The sequence below is a fragment of the Medicago sativa genome, chromosome 8 (genome assembly GCF_051527215.1).
Source record: "Medicago sativa cultivar Bolivia chromosome 8, Bolivia_mono, whole genome shotgun sequence".
Classification (NCBI taxonomy): domain Eukaryota; kingdom Viridiplantae; phylum Streptophyta; class Magnoliopsida; order Fabales; family Fabaceae; genus Medicago; species Medicago sativa.
Genome location: NC_140756.1, coordinates 53,337,704 through 53,359,119, shown reverse-complemented (window position 1 = coordinate 53,359,119; position 21,416 = coordinate 53,337,704). Strand labels below are relative to the sequence as shown.

General features: G+C 34.5%; 2 protein-coding genes and 1 pseudogene across 2 annotated transcripts; 1 reads left to right on the top strand and 2 right to left on the bottom strand.

Annotated features, from left to right (window-relative positions):
- Positions 1 to 45: 45 nt before the first annotated feature.
- LOC146899502 (uncharacterized) lies at positions 46 to 1,280 on the bottom strand (annotated as a pseudogene).
- A 2,104-nt stretch (positions 1,281 to 3,384) lies between these two features.
- Positions 3,385 to 4,754, bottom strand: LOC146899501 (akuammiline synthase 2-like). Its single transcript, XM_085737932.1, has one exon. It carries the CDS (start codon positions 4,730 to 4,732, stop codon positions 3,386 to 3,388), a length of 1,347 nt encoding a protein of 448 aa, XP_085594058.1. The 5' UTR covers positions 4,733 to 4,754; the 3' UTR covers position 3,385.
- A 1,263-nt stretch (positions 4,755 to 6,017) lies between these two features.
- On the top strand, positions 6,018 to 7,364 carry LOC146899500 (akuammiline synthase 2-like). The gene has a single exon (XM_085736797.1). The coding sequence runs from the start codon at positions 6,018 to 6,020 to the stop codon at positions 7,362 to 7,364; it is 1,347 nt and encodes a 448-aa protein (XP_085592923.1).
- The last annotated feature ends 14,052 nt before the right edge of the window (positions 7,365 to 21,416 follow it).

The window sequence follows — 21,416 nt, the reverse complement described above, 5'->3', positions numbered from 1 at the left end:
AGGGATGTTCACATCTTCTGGAACCGCACCATCAGGCACCACAAATTATACCACTGTCAAGACCTCACCATCTACATAAGAAGTGTTAATATGTTGTTCGAAGGTAGCGACATGGGAGTCATCAAGGGTGGCATCAGGCTGAGGGGAAGCATTGCCTGATGGAATAATGTCAACATGATGCTCATTGAAATTCTCTTGCATGTCAACGTGCTCAACAAAAATCAAAGGAAGAACACGAGACCGAGTTTCATCAGACACCGGAAGCGTTCTGTCCACCTCACTAGATAGCATGTCATCGTGCGCTACATTTGTCACCAAAGTCAAAATAGGTTCATCTACCTGAGGCAGGACACGCTGAGGAACTTCATCAGTCACGTTTTGCAACGCAAAACTAAAGGAGTTAGCTGCAACGTCTTTCACGGGAACCTCATCTTGCGTTTATGTCACATCCAAGGCCACAAAGGCATTGGAAGAGCCATTGGAAGAGCCAATGCCGGAAGGATTGGATTTTAAAGGCACCCATTCTTTCTTCTTAGATATTACCTTCAATTTCTCTTTGTCAACATTCGCAGAAGGCTCATTAATTTGCTTCCTTGGATACAACCACCGACAGCCAGATACGTTATGTCCAAGATTCTGATAATGCGAGCAAAATTCTGGCATCCATTCATAGATAACCTCAACAGGAAATGAGAAACCCTCCCAATCTACCAAAATCTCATAAAACATCTTCTTCGACAAGTCCATATCAACTAAGATTATAGCATAGTGTCCATATAATCTTTTGTGTTTATGCATATTAAAATCACGAGTCCATTCAAACAGTCTCAAGACACCCGACTTCATATGTATTGTTCCCATAGCCCAAACAGAGCGCATATCTCCTTCGAAAGCGAAGTAAAACTCAAAGTAACCTCTGCCCAATGATAACAGAGACCACGAACCTGAAGTATTCCATTGTTTCTGTAGCTTCTGTTGAATTTCAGTCGAGGAATACGACTTATCACCCTTATTCAAAATTAGTCTCCCTCGGAGATTTCTCTTACATAATTCAATCCCTTTTTATACGATGTTTGTGAAATACGAATGCTGTCCAATTCACCTCGGATTGTTGGTTGCGGCAAAGCATCATTGGAAGTAGGAGTAGTTTTCGACGAGGACAACACCTGAGCAAAGGAAGGCGCAAGAGCAGTAGCTTTCACCGATTGTATAGGTTGAACCAGCACAGCAGAAGTTGGAGCCGTCGGTGCAACAAATTCGGCCTGCCAATCAAACGGCATGGCCGCGGAGAAGGCAAAAAAAAGACCGGACCAATATCATGTTATATTGGATTAAACAGTGGAATTGGTGTTGTAGAGACCAGGTGGAGAGTCACATGTATCACCAATTGGAAATAGCACCACCATTTGGAAATTAAACAAACGTGAAGCAAAAAGAATTCCAGCTGAAAGAATTAAATCATGAGGTGAATATGTGAGTGGAGGAAATAATTGAAAAGCAATTTGGTGATGAATTTAAAATTAAGGGCAGCGCTTATGCTAGGTGCAAACCCTAGCAGAGCGATTCATACTTCCTTCCCAATATTCTATATTTTTACTATTTACAAATAGCAATCGGCAATGTTTTTGTCTTTTGTCAACTTCAAAATATTATATTGATGCTTTTCATAATAATAACATAAATGATCTCTAGCTTTGGTTAAATTATAAATCATTGTAAAAGCTTTTTGAATTCTCATTATAGAAACTTTCATTCTAAATTTAGTAGCAGATGTATAATGAGGATCTCTAAAAAAAGACAATGAGGTTGTTCATGATTTAATTAAAGTGGCTACATCTTTAACTAGTTTTCAACTTTCGTACAACCTTGTTTTTTTTCTTCTTCTTTGTTTTGGTATTTACTATTTTCAACTATCAAAACATGGTTGGTCTTGAAATTTTGATTGTCTCAAAAAAAAAAAAAAACAGAGAGAAATCAATACTTTTATAATAATATCTAAATTATTTTCTTCTTCTTGCATTTTTTTTCATTGCAATGTCATAATAATATTCTAATAATCAAGTTTTTTTAAGGAAAAAAGTTTTTGACAGAAGTTTGTCTATTTGTAAAAAAAATTAAAAGAAGTGATTATTAATCTACTATCTTATAACATGGTAGATCATAGATAATATTTAATAATTTTAATTTATAAATATTTAATATTTACACACATTTCCTACACTTAAACCTTCTACTATACCACCTCCCAACATGGACAATCTGTTGGTGCATGAATTGATACAACAGATGCCGCAGCTATCCTTAGTATCCCGTCCATGCTCGCTGCCTCCATGATACCCGAGCATGCAACCACTCATACTTTCATTGTTTGCCATCGATGCACTCCCCTCCATCATTATACAGCGCGCAAAAGATGCGTTACATGACTGGAGATGCATGCAAAGAGCATCATTGAATTTTTTATGTTTTTTGCGTTTAAAAATTTGTATTTAATTCATGTTTTGTTAAAAATTCTATTTTTTAAAGAGAGATTTATAAGCTTCACGAAAATTTGATATATTTATAAAGACCAAAAACATATTTAACCTAAAAAATTATACTAATTACTCAACTGATTAAAAAATAAAAATTGTAGTGACTCCATTATGTTTTTTAAAGAAAAATTGTCCCTGCCTTTTTTAGGGGAAAATAGTCCCTACTTATTTTTTTGAGAGGAGTCCATACATAACTATTACGGAATTTATTAGAATGATTTTGATCTTAACTATACAAGAGCTTATTTTAACCATAGACATATGGAAGTGTGAATCGTCCGTCTATCGGCTCATTTTATTGTATTAATATGTATAAATTACAAACAATAGTTTTTGTAAATATTTTATTAAAATTGTTTTAATTTTGATTAAATTATAGGTATAGATAATATATATTACACTTTCATATTGTAACAAACTATATTTAATTTTTCAATGATATCAACAATATAACAAATATTATATAAATTTTAATCATTTTGAATGACACTCCAATAAAATAGAATTCTTATACTAAGAATATGGCAGATGAATTTGTTCGACCTAGTAATAATGTACCAGTACCTCCAATACTTGAGCTTGTAAATGATCCGACCAGCCATGACATGTATGTAGATAACATCCATTTGCACTTGAATCTAACAAGTTAAAGGATTAGAATAAAATTTTAAATACATATAGTTTAAAACATGTATTAAATATAAAATATGCGCCTATGACCCTAATTTTTTTTGGATTGGGTCATGTAACATGTGTATTACAATGAAAGTTGAAATATTTATCAATTCTATGGTATAAAAATATCAATTATTACTATTATTGTTTTGGTTGTGCTTATTCTATTTTGGAGATTAAATATCAGAACGGTTAGAATTAATATTGGGATTAAGCAAGGCAAATTTCAGAAATTCTTTATTATTTTCCAAGTCATCTAAATGATTTTCAGCCATTGTCACCCATGCCTCAATTCCCTCATATGTTTCCATCAACACAACTTGGTTTGGAATAGCTTCTTTTGTAACACCTCTTTGTGCGATCCATAAAGGCTTCCCCCAACCAAAATCAATCTCTTTGAATCCCATATTTGCCCAACTTGTGAACACAAATAAAATTGGATTTTTACCCACTTTTTCAAGCGTTAATTCGGCACGCACGTCACTCCATAAAAAACTAGGATCGTTTTTCACTTTTAGAAACAATTCCTCATTAACATTTCCAATTTCTTCTTCTAAAATTTTAACCATGTCGCTAGTATTAGTGTTTTTGTTGACATTATCACAAACAACCGTTGCTGGCCATATTAAATTTCCTATTGAATTTTGTAACACATCCTCTCCCATCCTTCTCCTGATGTCTACAACATGTAAATTCACCACTTGATTCTTGCTTTCGTCACAAAGTTCCTTGATGCATGCTACAATCATGTGTTTACATATAAATGAAGACACTACCTTGTAGGAAGTAGGTTTTGTAATTCCGTCATTTTTTGAAATTTCCTTCATTTCATTTATTGATTTGTTATCAAACAAGAATCTTCTTATAGAACACTTGACTTCTATCTCTACTCCTTCCTTAATATTTAACACATCGGATCTAACACCGATGGTGTTTCTTAGAGGGAAATATGAAGAAGCAATTGAGAAATTCGGCTCACAAATTTCATTCCTTGATCCATTACAAATAGAAGACCATGTTTTCAAGAATAAACTACAAGAATGTGCATCTAGTATTGTGTGAAGATTGCACAATCCAATAGCTATCCCACCACAATTAAAAAGGTTCACTTGGACTAATATTTGAGGCAATACTTCATTGTAAGGTTGTGTTTTGTTTGGCTCACAAGGAAGCAATTTGTTCATTAATTCCAATTTGGGTGGACTTAGGAACTCACTCATTTCCAAGTTTATTGAAGCCTCCATGTAAATTGCTCCTTCATCATTGCAATCAATGGAGAAGATATCACTTCTTCTACCACCAAGAGGGTAGAAAATTGTTAGCGCCTCAGATAGTGAGTTTTTCAATTTTCTTGAGACATTTGAGAAGGCTTCCATATCATTGGTTTTGTGATAAAATATGATTAATGGAAAATAGGTGTTTTGTTGAAACCCATCAAACAAACATAGTTTGTAGGTTTTGTGTTCGCTTGATGTAGGAGCTGATGGTTTGATGATTTCAATTGATTTAACTTTGTTTTCCATTGTTAGAAGCTAGAGCTTTTTACAAGAATTGTGTTCATCCATATGTGTATATATATATTATTTATTTTTGTGAACGTTAAGAACATTAAATTAAAAACCATAACTTATTAATTATCATTAATTTATATATACTTGATTTTTTTTAATAAGTTGATGCTTGATGTTATATAATTAACTCCAATTTATCAAAATTAAACTGTCCATATCAATGTAACATTTGTTCGGTTTTACATTCAATTTTAGTTTTTCATTCTCACACTCAAAAAAATATAGATGTGTTGGCTTGTTAGGAACTTCAACTTTTTATATTATTTTCAATTTTTTATTGTCTCAACTTTTTGTATAAGCCTCATCTAACAAACTATAAAAAGATAGAATTGTTAAAATTAACCATTGATTGTCTGTTTTGAAACAAACTATTCAATGTGAAAAAATATAAAAAAAAATTAATAGAAGCCTCACGAAAGTTCGTTATAGATAATGTAAGTTTTAAAAAAAAATCAATTCACACCACTTTTCTTTAAGTGACAAAATATATAAAAATCAAACAAGAATCGGTTTAATCAATCCTGCATAATTGCATCAAAACATAAATCAATTTTGTTTAACTTGATTATGAAAAAATCAATTATGTTCACAACATAACTAAAATATACACTTATACTACTATTGTTCAACGTGTAAATTTACCATCTCTAACTAGAATTTATAAGACGAAAAATAAAAGACTTTAGAAGTATACAACAATCTAAGTTCTTTTGAACCAATAAAAATGTTACAAAAAATTGTTTTCATTATTTCATAAAATGTATCATCTCTAACTAGAATTTTATCCTCTTCTAGAAAAAAAACTAAAATTTTATTTTCTCTTCATCGTAATGAATTATTTTAAAAGGCTCACATATTTTTATTAGTAAGTTAAAATTAACAAAAATTTTCAAAAATGAAAATAGAAAATCTTTTCATAAGGTAAACAGACCCTACTTTCATGGAGAATTTGTGATGGTGAAATTGCTTTTGAGTGAGAGAACGAGAAACAAAAATTAAATGTAAAACCGAACATATGTTACATATGTATATGAGCAGTTTAATCTTGATAAATTGGAGTTAATTATATAACATCACAAGTATCTACTTCTTCAAAATAAATTAAGTATACAAAAATTAATGATAATTAATAAGTTGTGGTTATTGATTTAACATTTTTAGCGTTCACCAAAATAAATAATATATAAACACACAAGGAAGAACACAATTCTTGTAATAAAAGCTCTAGCTTCTAAGAATGGAAATCAACATTACATCAATAGAAACCATTAAACCATCATCTCCTACATCAAGCAAACACAAAACCTACAAACTATGCTTGTTTGATGTGTTTCAACTAAACACCTATTTTCCATTAATCATATTTTATCAAAAAACCAATGGCATGGAAGCATTCTCAAATGTGTCAACAAAGCTAAAGAACTCACTATCTGAGGCACTAGCAATTTTCTATCCTCTTGGTGGTAGAAGAAGTGATATCTTCTCCATCGATTGCAATGATGAAGGCGCAATTTACATGGAGGCTTCAATAAACATGGAAATGAGTGAGTTCCTAAGACCACCCAAATTGGAATTAATGAACAAATTGCTTCCTTGTGAGCCAAACAAAACACAACCTTACAATGAAGTATTGCCTCAAATATTAGTCCAAGTCAACCTTTTTAAGTGTGGTGGGATAGCTATTGGCTTGTGCAATCTCCACACAATACTAGATGCATATTCTTGTAGTATATTCTTGAAAACATGGTCTTCTATTTGTAATGGTTCAAGGGATAAAATTTGTGAGCCAAATTTATCAATTGCTTCTTCATTTTTCCCTCCAAGAAACACCATTGGTGTTAGATCAGGTGTGTTGAAAATGAACGATGGAGTAGAGATAGAAGTCAAGTGCTCTATGAGAAGATTCTTGTTTGATAACAAATCAATAAATGAAATGAAGGAAATTTCAAAAAATGACGGAATTATAAAACCTACTTCCTACAAGGTAGTGTCTTCATTTATATGCAAACACATGATTGTTGCATGCATGAAGGAATTTTGTGACGAAAGCAAGAAGCAAGTGGTGAATTTACATGTTGTAGACATCAGGAGAAGGATGGGAGAAAATGTGTTACAAAATTCAATAGGAAATTTAATATGGCCAGCATTGGTTGTTTATGATAATGTCAACATAAACACTAATACTAGTGATATGGTTAAAATTTTGGAAGAAGAAATTGGAAATGTTAATGAGGAATTGTTTCTAAAAGTGAAAGGTGATCCTAGTTTTTTGTGGAGTGATGAGTGTGCTGAATTAATGCTTGAAGGAATGGCTAAAAATCCAATTTCGTTTGTGTTCACAAGTTGGGGAAATATGGGATTCAAAGAGATTGATTTTGGTTGGGGGAAGCCTTTATGGATTGCACAAAGAGGTGGTACAAAAGAAGCTACTCCAAACACAGTTGTGTTGATGGAAACATATGAGGGAATTGAGGCATGGGTAACAATGGCTGAAAATTATTTAGATGACTTGGAAAATAATGAAGAATTTCTGAAATTTGCCTTTCTTAACCCCAATATTATTTTTAACCATTCTATTGTTTAATCTCCAGAATATAATAAGCACAGTCAAAAAAATAATAGTAATAATTGATATTTTTATGCAATAATAAGAATTGTTATGCCTTCTAACTTTCAATGTAACACACATGACATAATCCAAAAAAATTATGGTCATAGGTGCATATTTTATATTTAATACATGTTTTTAACTATATGTATTTCAAATTTTATTTTAATCATTTAACTTGTTAGCATCAAAATTATTGATCAATGTTTAATAATAGGCACTAGCAAAATACCAGTGCATTTCCACGAGTTCACTGATTTTTACCTGAAAGTTAAGTTCGACATTAAATTAAGTTAGAAAATATAGAATGTGAAGGTGAGAAAAACACAAGAGGATGGGGGGGTTTGAATTATGTTGGATTTTTCTAAAAGCTTTTCTAAGTGTTTCAGAACTGGCAAAAGTTTGATGGATTCAGAGTTTGTATGCAGCATAAATATCAAACACAAAGATAATAGAGAGAGAAAACACAATTTGTAATGGTTCCTCCCACAAAACAAGAAACTGCCGTCCCCTTGCACTTCAAAGGGATTTCACGATAATCTCACTAGATTACAATTGCTCAAGGACTCTTGCAAGAGACTTCCAAATGCTCAAGCACACTTGCAAGAGAATTTCAATGCTCAATATCAGCTGAAAGAGATTTCCACTGCTCAACCATGCAGGCAAGAGACTTTTAAGTGTTTATAAATAAACAAGACATGTTGTTACACTTGATATACAATCAAAGATGTAAACTAAACAAATCAGCTTACAAACTCTAAAGACTTAGAATTTCTAAGATATAAACTTTGATATGAAATTCTTAAGTATTTTTGCGCTATATGATTCTGGAAAATCAATGGCACAGTAAACATAGCAGAGTCTTGCTATTGTTCTTCAAGTTTTTAATTTCTTATATAGGCAAGGATTTGAGAGACGTTGGAGAACCAATGTCAGCGCAATTAAAGTCGTTGACAAGCTTCAAATAAAGAACGTTGACCCTTTGCCTGTTATTGATAGTTTCGTTGATTAGACATTTAAAATTCGTTTGCAGAATCAGAAATTATCTATTCATTCTCTTTGTCCTTGAAGTTCTTTGTTTGTTTCTACACGTGATCGGAAGAAGACAAAATGTACTAACAATCTTTGATTGATAACTACAGAAGTGGACAAATCTGACGTGGAGTCTGGGTCCCTCAAGATGTTCTGAGACTGGAGGTCTTCCAAGTCTGATGGAGATCTTCCAAGTCTGATGAGGTCTTATGAGTCTGACGATTCTTCAGAGTTCGACGAGAGTCTTCAAATTTTGAGTAGCATCCTTTCTTTTGATCTAAGGTGTTGACTTCTAGTTGACCTTTCTTTAGATCTTCTATCATAGTCTTTGAGCTTCTCTTGTGCATCTGATGCTCTTATACATGTCCAAACCTTGTTAAATTTTAATCTATGGTCCTGCACACTTGAATATATATTAGCATATCCAATTTTTATTTAATACTTTGTTTTTTTTTTTTTGACAATTTATTTAATACTTTGTTTTCATCAAAACCATAGAGGAATTGTACAAACCAATTTTATTATAATTTTGATGATAACAAATACAAGTATTTTAGGATAATTGTTGTTAATCTAATTAACAAGTTGACTACATGGTCTGAGGGTTGTACCGGAGTCTGACAGTCCCAGAGTCCAAGGTTTGTAAGCTCCCCCTGAGTTTGAGAGTCCATAAGGTGAATTTTGTAAGCTCCCTCTAAGTTCTATCCAAGTTAAATAAATTCCTTTATAATCACATTAATTAAAACGTATCAGAGCATAAAATGCTTATCAGAGCATATACTTAATACATACTTAGTTTTTAGCTTATAACATATTATATCAGAGCTAAGTATATCAGTTAAATTAAATTAAACTGAGTTAGATTGCTTTTAAGTTCCTTAGTCCTTTCAGACTTAGCTTTTTTGTTATAAATGTGTCTATATTTTTACTCATATATCAACACGGACACCTAATTATTTTTAATTTATATATGTGTTGATATCTTTATTCATTTATCAATACGTGGGCCTATTTTTTTTAATTTATACTTGAGTCTGTATTTTTGCTCATATATAATTACGGGTACCTAATTATTTTAAATTATACACGAGTATATGCTTTTATTGGTATATCAATTGCCTATTTTATTTTATTTTATACATATTCTATATATTTAATCATATATCTACACAGGTACCTAATTATTTTTAATTTATACATGTGTTTATATTTTTATTCATGTATCAATACAAGGACCAATTTTTTTTAATTTATACTCGTGTCTATATTTTTATTCATATGATAGCTCATTGGGAACAAGCAAATGTTGAGAGATGTGGGAGAAAGTCTGGCGAATATTACTTTGTTTCTATCATTGTTCACTGTCACCTAGCTTCACCCTAAAGCAATCCAACAACCACCACCGCCGTTACCATTCTTCACCGATCAACCATGAACTCTTACCAAATACTGTGGAAATGTCTTAACCCTACCACTAAACCAACCATCCCGACCAAAATCCAATAGAAAACCCACAAATCTTTTGCTTAGATTGTATCAAATGTTTGCGAGATTCCGGCTTCGCAGCTGCCTCAACCTTGCGTTGTAGGAGATGAGCTTGCAATCATGATCCCAGAAGACAAATACATGGCAGGAATTGATGCATGCAAGCTAAATCTACATGGAAGACAGGAAGAGTAATATGACCCAAAGGTGCAATGTAACACCCATACCAGACGTATCTAGAAAGTCTGGCACGTGCGTTAATATTAGTACTGGATACATTAAAATATACAACAATTAAAAACTTCGAATGAATAATATTTACATCAAGTTACGTTCGTATAAATAATAATACAATACAACCCATCCATGCATAAAAATACATCCTTGAAGTCCATAACGTCCTGCAGCTTTACGAACGAACCCTTGAAGTAATATCCATCCGGCTCCGAACATGCATATACATCCTGCTTATCTGAAACAAATAAGGATTGGGATGAGACATAATGTCTCAGTGAGTTCCCCTAAATCCTAGGCTATAGGCAACCTCAAGGGGAAACCTACGGTCACCACGTGTCTACATTACAACCTGACGGTTGATTATACGTGTGTGGGGACTTGCATTCTTAGACGGTAGTGCTTACTAGAGCCGTCATAATCATATCCTACTTGTTACAGGCTTCTCATCTATACATGTCATGGCGGTCGAAGGGAACCTAAACCGCATTGCCAAGTGTACACTTTACGTAACAAGGCCTAAACATAAATTAACATAGCATATCATGACATGATTCTAAACCGGACGATTAGGGAAACCTAAGATCGTCACCGGTATCATATTCTTTACTTGCTCTAATCCATGCCTTATACTTATCATGTAGCATCTAGTGCTCTTGTTCTTAAACATAAATGTGCATAAGTTCATTCTTGCATAATCATGAAACTTAACCATAGTCATATCGAGCATAACGTATCTAAGTTCATTCATGGGTTAGCGTTGAACAAACAATTATTATCTTGATTCATTTTACGGATAGTCCCGGGTGGAGTAACCCCGAGATCAATCCCATACATGACCGATGTACGTACATCGGACTCCCTCGGTGTCGTGCGGGTCCCTTGCGGCTTGAACCGTTCCCCTTAGGTCGAGAACCTCCCGTATCCCCCTGGCGTGGATAACAAGAGACACGAGCACCTACGTCTTGTTACTCAGTGACATGCGGGTCCCTTACGGCTTGAATCGTTCTCATAATGAGAACCCCTTGTATCCCCCTGATGTGGATAACAAGAGACATGTCACCTACACATATTAATCATGGTCTTGTCGTGCATATAAGTTAAACATAATCATACATACATATTTACCTCGGAACCTTAATCGATCCGATTAACGGTAACTTATACTTATTCATAAACATATTATCTTGGTGGAGAGATTAACTAGTCAATCCACGACTTACTTACTTGCTAGGTCATACTTGCTCATATGCGAAGAGACTACACTTCGCGTCTTATCATTCCAGGGAATCATATCCTATACTTGTCTTACTTATCATTCATGCTATCTTTCTAGTTCTCAACACTATGTCGAGGCTCTACATCCATTCCCTTTCTTAAATCATAGCTACCCGAGCATATTGCATAACATATCACTCTTGCGTATCATTTATCAACAAGCATTGTTAACGATTTACCATGCCTTTCCTTTGTTTAAAACCTTGTTTGGAATTGTACATTAGGCACTTGGAATTGAGGGGTTTCATAGTTTGAAAAGATACTGCAAGATCAAGCCTCGGATAACCCTTGCTGGCCACGAAACGAATTGACAACACATGCTGTGCAGTCAATTTCGCCAGGCCAAATATTTCTCCGCCAGGCGAAGTCATGGCGAGCTCAATGGCGAGCTACTCCAGAGAGCACTGATCCCCAGCTCGCCATGGCGAGCTAAATTCCGCCAGGCGAACTGTAGCAGTCCAGAATTCTGCAGAAAACGTGATTTCACATAAAAACCTCAATTCAAGTGATCTAATTCATTCTAATCATCCATAACATCATAAAAACAACTTATATCATGTGCATGGCATCAATTAACAATACTTGATCATAAATGATACAAAGGGGTACCAAAACCCTAGTTTTATAAACTAACATAATTCATGATTTTCTTCACAAGATTATACAAACCCAAAGGTAGGTAATCTATTTATGGAACTCACCTAATCAAGGCTGCAAAAGATCCCAAGCTTCCAAGCAACCAAAACCCTAACATGTACCACTTGCTTCTTTTGTTCATAACCTTTTCATCTTGATGATTTCTTGCAATCTAAGGCTTCATGATCCTTGCTTGATCATCTTTGATCCACCCCAAAGCTTCTTCATCAAAACCCTAACCTTGAATCTTTTCTAAAGAGAAGGAAGGATTGGAAATAAGCTCAAACCAAGTCACCAATCTCTTGTGGAAAGATAGAGGCACTAAAACTTGTTCTTGGATCCATGAAGAAGAAGATTTGATGAGTTGGTGGGGTGAGAAGAGAAGGAGAGGCCGATGGAGAGGAGAGAGGGGAGAGCAAAACTCTTCTCTAACCTAGAGAGAGAAAAGAGATAGGAAAATGAGATATTTTTAGCCCATACCATATAAATATCCTTTTTCCGTGAAATTACCCTTATGCCCTTGTCTTCAAGCGTGTTTAATTCGTCTCTGATACTTTATCCGTGATAAGCTGACATGTCATAAAAATATTTCCATCAACTTACTTCTCATAAACTTTCTTCCTCTGGCACGCTTGACTGATAATATTCCGATACTGATAAGCGGGATATTACATTCTACCCCCCTTAAAGAAATTTCGTCCTCGAAATTTAGAGATCGCCTACCAATTATCATGATAAAAAAAAAAAAACTTAGCATCTTTAGTCTAAGCCATAAATATTCAAAATATTGATTCTCAAAAAGTTCATCGTTGCTTGTGTTTCGTCTTGTTTCTTGATACACATACATAAGCATATAGCTTTCTTGATCTTAATATCACTCAAACTTAGAGTTATCTTAGTATATCATGATTTGGAACTTACCTTGCTACACATAGACGTATTGTCTCAGACTCGTATCTTACCCGTGTAACATGAACCATTCATAAAGGTATCTTATCATAAACATGAACACTCAGGATTTGCCTTTTTAACTGGGATCCTACGAAAACCAGGTTTGCCCTGCAGTGCTTACTTGCAACATAAAACATATTTCATACATACGTCTTATCATGAATACATAATCTTACTGTACCTTGAGACACATGCTTCTTACTTGTATTACTCATATAAACAATTCCACGGATCACTTATCTCTTTCCGAGTCTTAGGAAATCTTCGATCTCATTGCAATCTTATTGCATCTTATCACCCGTACTAAGGGATAACTCATATTGCCTGACATGAAAAAGTGAAATCAACTCACCCCTTCATCTGATAATTAACCACCACCGTCGTGGTTCACATGCTCTTGAAACTTTCTAGCAAATCTACTTGCACATATATCAATCATTCTTAAAACATTTCCGTGTATCCTACCTGATATTGACTTCATACGAACATTGTCGTTTCCATAACATGTACATACTTTCAAGTGCCGCCTCTTGTTAAATGATAACGATACATGTTCTAAAATCTTCCTTAAAGAAATTTTTCTTAAATTTTGGTATTCGGGTTCTTGGAACGAATTTATACATGACTAAAAAGATTTTATCATTTCCAAAACTGATTGTACAAAGATGCCACAGAACCTCCGGACGAGTTTTTATATTCTGAAAAAAAAAAAAATTTAACAACTCGCCCCAAACTTGTCCATGACAAGTCGGTCCTGAAGTTTGTACGTCTTAAGTGAGTTTACTTACGACGTATCTTAGCAGTTTTGGAAATGTATAATTCCATGAGTTTTTAAAAAAAATAATAAGCATCATTCCCAAGTTCCTCGATACCAATCTTAACTTTAAAATTTATAAATCATGCTTTATCATATCTTAAAAAGTATCATTTTCACTCAACAATTATTGCGTACGAAAGTATGATTCTCATTACCTAAAGCTCAAGAGTTGCATCTCCTTTCTTGATAACATGCTTAACTTCGAAGATGGATTCTTCCTTTCTTATCTGATATACTTATTTGTATTACCACTCATCATAACCATAGAAAATCCTTGAACCTCTTGACGTTAACTTGTTCCTCTTCTTCGGAACACTAAACTTGAATCTTCCAATAATCCTTTCAATTATTACTTGAACATTAATACCTTCTCCGAATACCGGTCATCCTTCTTGATGCTTGGATTCTTCACTTGAGTCACGGAAGGTAACCTTTTAAACCTTACATGTTTTCCATTATCATCATTCATACATCTTGGCCAATTAATATATAGCAACTCTCGTCTTTCACATCTTACTTACGTAAAGGCACATACTTAAAACTTTTACCTTAGCCAACACTGATTGAATAAGCATTCATCCTTACTTATCACATTGAGAATTCCTCGTTTGTCTTATGATGCTTCTTGTTACACTTGTGTTACCAACCGAATATTTTTTTCAAAGATTCTTTCATACTAAAATCCCATGTTTCATGTTTAACGATTAGCTTCCATGGCGCTACTCTGATTCCCACCGGTTGGCTTAAACCACTACTCTAATCCGATAGAGCAATTGAGACTTCATATCCCTGTTTACCACTTGAATACTAACTTCTTGTAATGTTTTCAAAATCTTCCATGTTGCAACCAACGTCATAACCTTACACTTATCTTGTAATTTCAAAACTCGTGATAACTTATCTTATACTCATAATACTTGACTTGGGGGTAAACCTTACATTCTTGCTGGTTGCATTCACCTGCTGAGGTATACATATCATACTTGAACTTGGTTCCGAGTAAACTCAAATTCCTTTGACAACTCGTCTTGTACTTGAACATATCTGTCTTAAACATTTAGCCTTTGCATTCTCGCATACTATATTTTGCTTAATCATATCAATGCTTGCTCATAAATTTTTCCTTTAAAGAAAAACTTCGTAAACTAACGCATGGGTCATTGACGTTGAAAATTTTCTACTATATAAATTGAGTTTAGGCCCGACCGTTGCTCTAAAATCATAGAACGAGTTGATAACACATACGTGCCATCAAACCTAGACTCTAATTAGTCTAGTCCGCTCTACAAGTGTCGTAGCAGCCCTGTTCCTAGAAAATCTCGTAAATTTTCAAAATATCAACCTCAATTACCCATACGTGTAAATCTTTTTAAAATCCTTTAAACTTTATAGTTCAACTTCATAATGAGCCTTAGCAAGTCAATTAAGCAAAACATAGGTTCGAGATTTACGTCATAATTCCACATAATCCGTGAACCTTGTGATTCCTCATAACTTTGCACCGCTTAACTTCTTACTTCATACCTCTTGCATAAACATCTGTGACCTTCCTTCTAGATACCGGAACTTCTATACTCTTGATCTTGGCTCGTTCTTGACTCTTAACACATTAATTTCCAAAGTTACCTTAAACCGTATCGATTTCATTGATGGTTTCCCATGTCTTTTCCTTGAAAATCTTAGGATATGATATGCATTCGTTACTTGATATCATAAAAGATTTTTCGTCACATAAAAGATTATGGTGAAGACATCTCCCCAATAGTCATTGCAAACCATAGGAACGAAAGGGAAGATTTTATAAAAACAGAAAGTTTCGTCCCAGGCTTGCTATTGGTGGGTTTCTTCAACTCTACTTTTCAGAAAACATTTATTGCATAAAATTCTTATTCTCAAGTATACAATGCACATCATTCATTCCTATCATCATAGAATATTCTATAACATATGCATGGCAACATCAACCTTTTTCGATACAATTCTTGGCACGTCGAAAATCAATGCCTTACTCCTGATAACATAAAACTTCATCTTGAATCCTTATCTTCATCCACTACGAATAACTTACCTCGTTACATTGCCACTTACGCAACTTTCCGAGCATACATGTCCTTAACTTCATTCACATATTGCTATTCCTGAGAGCCTGCTGACTCCGTCAACATATGTCGACCTCTTACTACCTTGTAACCTTGTTTGGACACATTCTAGAATATCATAAACACGTTCCAACAACAACTCTTACCGAATCTTTCGGTCATGATTAGATATATATATATATATCCAACTTCTTCACTTACGGGTACATGTAGTATCACTATCATCTTACCCGACATTGTCGGAACGTTCCTTCTTAACATGCCTTACATTCCCGGAGGATTCACACTTCTACTTGATTAGTTCACCGGCCACCTTTTGGCACGATCAAACTACTTCATCACATACTTCGTTCCTCCTGGGTCCTATTCAGCTCTCAGGCATCCATTCTACTCGTTGAATGTTAAATTGAGTTGATCAGGCTCAACTAACAACAACAACTAGAACATTTACCCGGAACCCAATGGTCCCACTACCTTAGTTGTAACATTAATGACCCAAGGCACGGTCTGAATCGACCTGCTCTGATACCAATTGTAACACCCATACCAGACGTATCTAGAAAGTCTGGCACGTGCGTTAATATTAGTACTGGATACATTAAAATATACAACAATTAAAAACTTCGAATGAATAATATTTACATCAAGTTACGTTCGTATAAATAATAATACAATACAACCCATCCATGCATAAAAATACATCCTTGAAGTCCATAACGTCCTGCAGCTTTACGAACGAACCCTTGAAGTAATATCCATCCGGCTCCGAACATGCATATACATCCTGCTTATCTGAAACAAATAAGGATTGGGATGAGACATAATGTCTCAGTGAGTTCCCCTAAATCCTAGGCTATAGGCAACCTCAAGGGGAAACCTACGGTCACCACGTGTCTACATTACAACCTGACGGTTGATTATACGTGTGTGGGGACTTGCATTCTTAGACGGTAGTGCTTACTAGAGCCGTCATAATCATATCCTACTTGTTACAGGCTTCTCATCTATACATGTCATGGCGGTCGAAGGGAACCTAAACCGCATTGCCAAGTGTACACTTTACGTAACAAGGCCTAAACATAAATTAACATAGCATATCATGACATGATTCTAAACCGGACGATTAGGGAAACCTAAGATCGTCACCGGTATCATATTCTTTACTTGCTCTAATCCATGCCTTATACTTATCATGTAGCATCTAGTGCTCTTGTTCTTAAACATAAATGTGCATAAGTTCATTCTTGCATAATCATGAAACTTAACCATAGTCATATCGTGCATAACGTATCTAAGTTCATTCATGGGTTAGCGTTGAACAAACAATTATTATCTTGATTCATTTTACGGATAGTCCCGGGTGGAGTAATCCCGAGATCAATCCCATACATGACCGATGTACGTACATCGGACTCCCTCGGTGTCGTGCGGGTCCCTTGCGGCTTGAACCGTTCCCCTTAGGTCGAGAACCTCCCGTATCCCCCTGGCGTGGATAACAAGAGACACGAGCACCTACGTCTTGTTACTCAGTGACATGCGGGTCCCTTACGGCTTGAATCGTTCTCATAATGAGAACCCCTTGTATCCCCCTGATGTGGATAACAAGAGACATGTCACCTACACATATTAATCATGGTCTTGTCGTGCATATAAGTTAAACATAATCATACATACATATTTACCTCGGAACCTTAATCGATCCGATTAACGGTAACTTATACTTATTCATAAACATATTATCATGGTGGAGAGATTAACTAGTCAATCCACGACTTACTTACTTGCTAGGTCATACTTGCTCATATGCGAAGAGACTACACTTCGCGTCTTATCATTCCAGGGAATCATATCCTATACTTGTCTTACTTATCATTCATGCTATCTTTCTAGTTCTCAACACTATGTCGAGGCTCTACATCCATTCCCTTTCTTAAATCATAGCTACCCGAGCATATTGCATAACATATCACTCTTGCGTATCATTTATCAACAAGCATTGTTAACGATTTACCATGCCTTTCCTTTGTTTAAAACCTTGTTTGGAATTGTACATTAGGCACTTGGAATTGAGGGGTTTCATAGTTTGAAAAGATACTGCAAGATCAAGCCTCGGATAACCCTTGCTGGCCACGAAACGAATTGACAACACATGCTGTGCAGTCAATTTCGCCAGGCCAAATATTTCTCCGCCAGGCGAAATTTTTCGCCAGGCGAAGTCATGGCGAGCTACTCCAGAGAGCACTGATCCCCAGCTCGCCATGGCGAGCTAAATTCCGCCAGGCGAACTGTAGCAGTCCAGAATTCTGCAGAAAACGTGATTTCACATAAAAACCTCAATTCAAGTGATCTAATTCATTCTAATCATCCATAACATCATAAAAACAACTTATATCATGTGCATGGCATCAATTAACAATACTTGATCATAAATGATACAAAGGGGTACCAAAACCCTAGTTTTATAAACTAACATAATTCATGATTTTCTTCACAAGATTATACAAACCCAAAGGTAGGTAATCTATTTATGGAACTCACCTAATCAAGGCTGCAAAAGATCCCAAGCTTCCAAGCAACCAAAACCCTAACATGTACCACTTGCTTCTTTTGTTCATAACCTTTTCATCTTGATGATTTCTTGCAATCTAAGGCTTCATGATCCTTGCTTGATCATCTTTGATCCACCCCAAAGCTTCTTCATCAAAACCCTAACCTTGAATCTTTTCTAAAGAGAAGGAAGGATTGGAAATAAGCTCAAACCAAGTCACCAATCTCTTGTGGAAAGATAGAGGCACTAAAACTTGTTCTTGGATCCATGAAGAAGAAGATTTGATGAGTTGGTGGGGTGAGAAGAGAAGGAGAGGCCGATGGAGAGGAGAGAGGGGAGAGCAAAACTCTTCTCTAACCTAGAGAGAGAAAAGAGATAGGAAAATGAGATATTTTTAGCCCATACCATATAAATATCCTTTTTCCGTGAAATTACCCTTATGCCCTTGTCTTCAAGCGTGTTTAATTCGTCTCTGATACTTTATCCGTGATAAGCTGAAATGTCATAAAAATATTTCCATCAACTTACTTCTCATAAACTTTCTTCCTCTGGCACGCTTGACTGATAATATTCCGATACTGATAAGCGGGATATTACATGCAACTCCGTTAACACTCCTTGCCTTGAAGAACAAGTTGTCACCATTTTGGAAGGATTTATCCAAATGGGGGATCACATCACTGGGCAAAGGATACTACAAATTTGTTTTCTCAACCCTATAAGATGTTAACAGAGTCAGATCCATTCGCTTCTTGGAGTTTACATCCAGGTATGTTAAATCTCTTTACTTGGTCAGATTTTAACCCTAGAAACCATATAAACAATGAATTCCTAAAATAATCTTGAGCCAACATAGCAGAAAATGAAGTTAGACTCCTGCATAGTTTGGAGCAGGAACATATTGAAGATCCTGACCAAAATGTGGAGAAATTACCTTTCAAAATAGTGCAGAGGCCAAAAAACAAAATTTTGAAACAGTTGAAAGCAGCCAAGAGTAATTACCAAACCATGTCAAAGGTTTCCATACCTAAACCTTCAAATGAAGGTAATAGATTGGAATATAAAGGGTTTTGCCAATGCCCCTTCAAGATTGGCCTTGAAAAACCTCATTGTAAATAACAAACCTGATTTTGTCTTTTTATCTGAACCTTGGATGAACATAGATGCCACTCATAGAAACTGGTTCACTAGACTTAACCTTAAACTGTTTGCTCTAAATAGTAGAGATAATCTGCTTCCCAACCTATGGTGCTTTTGTAATCCTAACCATAACTCTACTACCCATGATGGCTTTGGTACCTTCTTTTACCAGACTTATTGAGATATAATTCAAAATGATCTTACTGATGCAATTTTGCAGTTTTTTGTCACAGGTTAGATCCCGTATTGATATATGAGTAAATATATAGACACATATATATTCTTAAGATAAAAATAAAAATAGACACATATATAAAAAAAATTAGGCGTTGGATATTGATATATGAGTAAAAATATAGACTCATGCATAAATTAAAATAGTTAGGTTACTATAATTATATATGAGCAAAAACATAAACACGTATATAAATTGAAAAAAATAAAATTTCTCGTATTGATATATGAATAAACATTTTAAAAAAAGTTAAGTACCCGTGTTGATATATGAGTAAAATATTATTTTAATTTGAGAAATGTTGGGAACACATATTTTAACACACACTCTATTTGATTGATTAAAATTTACATGGGACCCACAAAATTAATATGGAACCCCCATGATTTGGTGGAACCCAGGTGAGTTTCAACCAATAAAAGAGGTGTTGAAAAGTGTGTGTTAAAATTAGAGCTGTCAAAATGGGCCGGGCCGTACGGGCCGACCCGAAAGCCCGAATAAAATGTAGGGCTTGGGCCGAATAATTGCAGCCCGAATTTTTTCAAGGCTTTTTAGCCCGGCCAGAAAAAACACGTAGCCCATTAGGGCTGGCCCGTTCGGGCTCCGGGCGGCCCGCCAGCCCGCCAAAAAATACCATTTTTTTTGTTTTTTGTTTTCTTTGTGTGGTCTGTAATCAATTAGTGTCCTCCTTTAACTCTAAATTTGTGAAACTATGATAGCTGTGCATATAAATGTATACTTCAAGATTATTCATAAGTTCCCATTATATTATGATGGTCATTAATTTGCCGAAAGTTACACCATGAATCTTTAATACTTTATGATGCATTCCATATCTCTATCTATTAAAGACAGAACAATATTATTCGGAGGCGTTGATGGTAGTTGCAATCAAACATGCTATAATACTATTATTACTACTGATACAGTTTTGAATTATATGCACAATGTCGTATTATGTTCACTTCTTTAGGTGTAATAACAATTAACAGTAATGTGCTACTTGCTATGGTTGATCAACTGGTACCATCATCACATGATCCATTATTATTTATAGGCTTAATTACACTTTTGGCCCCCTAAGTTTCTCAAAGTTGTGATTTTGGCCCCCTAAAAAAAATAACTCTTTTCTGGTCCCTTAAGTTTACTTTCTGTTGCAATTTTGGCCCCCCACGCCAATTTTGACCCAGTCAACAGACACGTGGGCGCCACGTGTGTAAATTTTTTTATTTTTATTTTTTTAATTTATAAAAAATAAAAAAATATTTTTGTAATTAAAAAAATGTTTTTTTATTACAAAAATAAAAATGTTTTTTTAATTACAAAAAAATCTGAAAATTAATAAAAAAAATTGAAAAAAAATTCTGAAAATATTAAAAAATTATGGAAAATTGAAAAATTAATAAAAAAATTGGAAAAAATATTATAAAATTCTGGAAAATTGAAAAATTAATAAAAAATGATTAAAAAATAAAATAATCTAAAAAATTCTGAAAAAAATAAAATTTCGAAATTTTCTGAAAAAAATTAAAATTCTGGAAAAATGAAATTTTCGAAATTTTAATGAAAAAAT